This window comes from Vigna umbellata, chromosome 7, assembly GCF_029865625.1.
Source record: "Vigna umbellata cultivar VRB3 chromosome 7, Vumbellata_1.0, whole genome shotgun sequence".
NCBI classification, from domain to species: Eukaryota; Viridiplantae; Streptophyta; class Magnoliopsida; order Fabales; family Fabaceae; genus Vigna; species Vigna umbellata.
The window spans coordinates 34,617,006-34,621,419 of NC_142171.1; the positions used below are offsets into that span (position 1 = coordinate 34,617,006).

General features: G+C 42.8%; 1 protein-coding gene across 1 annotated transcript; it reads left to right on the forward strand.

Annotated features, from left to right (window-relative positions):
- The first annotated feature begins 236 nt into the window (after positions 1–236).
- LOC148195832 (uncharacterized) lies at positions 237–1,223 on the forward strand. The gene has a single exon (XM_088095297.1). The coding sequence runs from the start codon at positions 237–239 to the stop codon at positions 1,221–1,223; it is 987 nt and encodes a 328-aa protein (XP_087951423.1).
- Positions 1,224–4,414: the final 3,191 nt, after the last annotated feature.

Sequence of the window (4,414 nt, forward strand, 5' to 3'; positions counted from 1 at the left end):
AAAACAAGTTTGTGACATCATATTTTGGTGTTCATAAATTTGTCCGTCAACAAGGTTTCTAAGCTTGTCCGTTGTGACTCACCTCTCCTTCCTGGGAGCTATTCGGTTTCTTCACCTTTAGAATCTCTATAGAAGTCATTCACCAAATACAAACAAATCCTCTTTTCCAAAAGTTTTGATTCATACTTGTGCAAGGCTTTCAAATTTTATGAAAACACTTTCTCTACTTCACAAGCATGAGTCACTCTAGTGTTCAAGGTAACACCAATCATGATGAGGACAACATAGAGTTGAGAGAAGTGCTCAATAGAACCAAGGCTGAGTTACATGAACTAAGGCAAATGGTCGCCAATCTTACTTTCATTCAAAGAGGGCATTCACAAGGGGATCACTCTCATAGGCAAAACCATGATCATGATGATCATTCCCAACATAGTGGTCACCATAGTTATCACCCTTATGATCACTATCAACGCCCTCCTAGGCGTCATCATAACCATAGAGACCATCATGTGGAACCTAAACTTGACCTTCCACCCTTCTATGGAAGAGACAATGTAGAAGAATACTTTGAGTGGGAGATGAAGGTCGAACAGATTTTTGAGTGCTACCACATAGATGATAGGAGGCGAGTGACCTTAGCTACTTTGACCTTTCAAGGAGCAGCCCTCTATTGGTGGACATCCATCATAAGAGATCAAAAGATGCATGGCGACTACACCATCCAATACTGGAATGAATTGAAAGCAACCTTACACAGAAGGCATGTCCCAACCTATTATGCTAGAGAAGTCATGGACAAGCTCCATCGACTTCAACAAAGAAACATGAGTGTTGAGGAATACAGGCAAAAGTTAGAATTACTCATGTTAAGAGCTAGGATAAAAGAGGAAGAGAGATTCACCATAGCTAGGTTCCAAAGCGGTCTTAACTATGAGATCAGAGATAAGGTAGAACTTTTACCTTATTTAGATCTCAATGATTTTGTGCAGCTATGTGTGAGAGTGGAAGAACAAATTAGAAGAAAAGCTTTCACTAAAAGGAACTACCCTACCACCTCCGACTATAGGACAGATCCTAAGAGGGAGGGTAGTCCAAAGAGGTATGAAAAGCCTCAAGAAAAAGAAAAAGAAAAAGAGAAAGTGAAAGGTAAAGAAAAAGAGAGAGAGCGAGAAAGAAATACCTTTCACAAAGAATCTTCAAAAGAAACAAGGGGTAGATAGACCAAATGCTTTAAGTGTGGAGAGAGAGGACATTATTCTTCTGAGTGTCCTCACAAACGGTCTACTTATCTCTTAGATCATCAAAGTCAAAATGAAGATTCTTCTAGTGACTCAGATACTTCTATATCTGAGGAAGAAGCCTTACCTTGTGAAGGTGAGTTATTATTGGTAAGACGACTTCTTGGAAGTCAAACCAATGAACTAGAACAATCACAAAGGGAAAACCTATTCAGAACAAGATGAAAAATATTTGAAAACACTTGTTCATTAATTGTGGATAGTGGTTCCTCTTGCAATTGTTGTAGTTCTAGAGTGGTGAACAAATTGGCTTTACCTACTATTTCTCATCCCAAGCCTTATAAGCTTCAGTGGATAACATAGGATGAAGAAATAGTTGTGAACACACAAGTAAGCATACCAATATCCATCGGCAACTATGAAGAAAATATTTTATGTGATGTTGTTCCAATGGATGTTGGGCATGTATTACTTGGTAGGCCATGACAATTTGATCATAATTCCACTCATAATGGCTATACCAACAAAATAACTTTCCTCCATAAAGGAAATAAAATCACATTGATTCCTCTTACACCTGAACAAGTGAAAGAGGATGAGAAAAAAATCAAAGAAAAAATTGAAAAAGAAAGAAAACAAGAAAATAGGTTGGACAAGCAACCTTCTCAAGAAAATAAGAAGGAGACAAAGGTATGCATGTTGTTAACTTCTTCTTTAAAAGGTAAATACCTTGACTCTTCTTCTCAAAAACATCACTTTGTTTCTTCATTTTATCATGGGGAATGTTCAAAACAAAGTTCATACAAAAATTTATTAAAGGTCAAGACTTCTTCTAAAATTTTTGTCAAAAGGCCTTCATTTTATCTTCTTATCTTTGCATACATTCTTATCTTCATACTAATTGTTGCTATTTTTTGTCGATATATTTTTGACCCAGGAGGAACACAAAAACCAAAGTTGTGCTTCTTTCTTTCTTCCCGATTTGAGGACAAATCGTTTTTAAAGAGGGAGGGAATGATGGCAACCCCTTTAGGGACTTTCCATCCAAAGAAGTATCAACTTCACTCTAAGACCAAGAAAGGAAAGTTGAATAAAGGACTTAATCTTTTCTTTCTAAGCCTTAGCTTGTTCTTCTTTAACTAAATATCTTTACCTTGTTTTGTAGGCCAAATAAGGAAGACTTGGAACCTATACCAAAGACCCAAGAAGCCTTGCTGTTTCTCATCCTCAATTAGCCAACTTAGAAACACATTTTACATGTGCAACACGTGGAACACAAGCCAACCGTGTGGCTTCATTAATTCAGCACATTTTCCATGAAGAACATATGGAACACATCGTCCACTTTGTCCACTTCGTCAACTTCGTCCTGTTCGTTCTCCTCCTCCACTTCCTCCACTTACTCCACTTCTTCCACTTCCTCCACTTCTTTCACTTCGTCAACTTCGTCAACATCGTCCACTTTGTCCATTTCCTCCACTTCGTCCACTTCGTACACTTCGTCAACTTCATCCACTTCCTCCACTTCGTCAACTTCGTCCACTTCCTCCACTTCCTCCACTTCCTCAACTTCGTCCCCTTCGTCCACTTCGTTCAGTTCCTCCCCTTCGTCAACTTCGTCCACTTCCTCCACTTCCTCCACTTCCTCCACTTCGTCCACTTCGTCCACTTCGTCCACTTCGTCCACTTCGTCCACTTCGTCCACTTCGTCAACTTCTTTCATTTCCTCCACTTCGTCCACTTCCTCCACACTGTCCAGTTCTTCCACTTCGTCCAGTTCTTCCACTTTCTAAACTTCCTCCGCTTCGTGAACTTCATCCACTTCGTCCACTTCCTCCACTTCCTCTACTTCGTCCACTTCCTCCACTTCCTCTACTTCCTTCAATTCTTCCACTTCCTCCAATTCTTCCACTTCCTCCACTTCGTCAACTTCGTCCTCTTCCTCCACTTCCTCCACTTCGTCAACTTCGTCCTCTTCGTCCACTTCCTCCGCTTCCTCCACTTCCTCCCCTTCCTACACTTCGTCTACTTCGTCCACTTCGTCAACTTCGTCTAGTTCGTCCTCTTCCTCCACTTCCTCCAGTTACTCCACTTCTTCCACTTCCTCCACTTACTCCACTTCGTGAACTTCGTTAACTTCGTCCACTTCGTCCATTTCCTCCACTTCGTCTACTTCGTACACTTCGTCCACTTCTTCCACTTTGTCCACTTCTTCAAATTCGTCAACTTCGTCCACTTCCTCCACTTCATCAACTTCGTCCACTTCATCCACTTCCTCCAGTTCCTCCACTTCGTCCACTTCGTCCACTTCCTCCCCTTCGTCCACTTCGTCAACTTCGTCCATTTCGTCCACTTCCTCCACTTCCTCCACTTCGTCCACTTCGTCAACTTCGTCCACTTCCTCACTTCCTCCACTTCATCCACTTCCTCCACTTTGTCCACTTCTTTCACTTCGTCAACTTCCGCCACTTCGTCCACTTCTTCCACTTTGTCCACTTCGTCCACTTCGTCAACTTCGTCAACTTCCTCGACTTCCTCCACTTCCTCCACTTCCTCCACTTCCTCCACTTGATCCACTTCGTCAACTTCGTCCACTTCCTTCACTTCCACCACTTCCTCCACTTCGTCCCCTTCGTCCCCTTCGTCCACTTCCTCCCCTTCGTCAACTTTGTCCACTTCGTCAAGTTTGTCCCACTTCGTCAACTTCGTCCACTTCGTCAACTTCGTCCTCTTCGTCCACTTCCTCCACTTCGTCAGCTTCATCCTCTTCGTCCACTTCCTCCACTTCCTCCCCTTCTTGTACTTCGTCCACTTCGTCCACTTCCTCCACTTCCTCCCGTTCTTCCACTTCCTCCACTTCCTCCACTTCGTCAACTTCGTCAACATCGTCCACTTTGTCCATTTCCTCCACTTCGTCCACTTCGTACACTTCGTCAACTTCATCCACTTCCTCGATTTCGTCCACTTCCTCCATTTCCTCCACTTCCTCCACTTCGTCAACTTCGTCCACTTCGTCAACTTCGTCCATTTCCTCCACTTCGTCAACTTCGTCCACTTCCTCCACTTCGTCAACTTCGTCCACTTCCCCTACTTCCTTCACTTCGTCCACTTTGTTCTGTTCCTCCACTTGCTCCACCTCCTCCACTTCCTCCACTTCGTCCACTTCGTCAACT

Excerpts from the sequence above, each read along its gene's own strand:
- LOC148195832 (XM_088095297.1), top strand. The coding sequence starts at position 237 with ATGAGTCACTCTAGTGTTCAAGGTAACACCAATCATGATGAGGACAAC.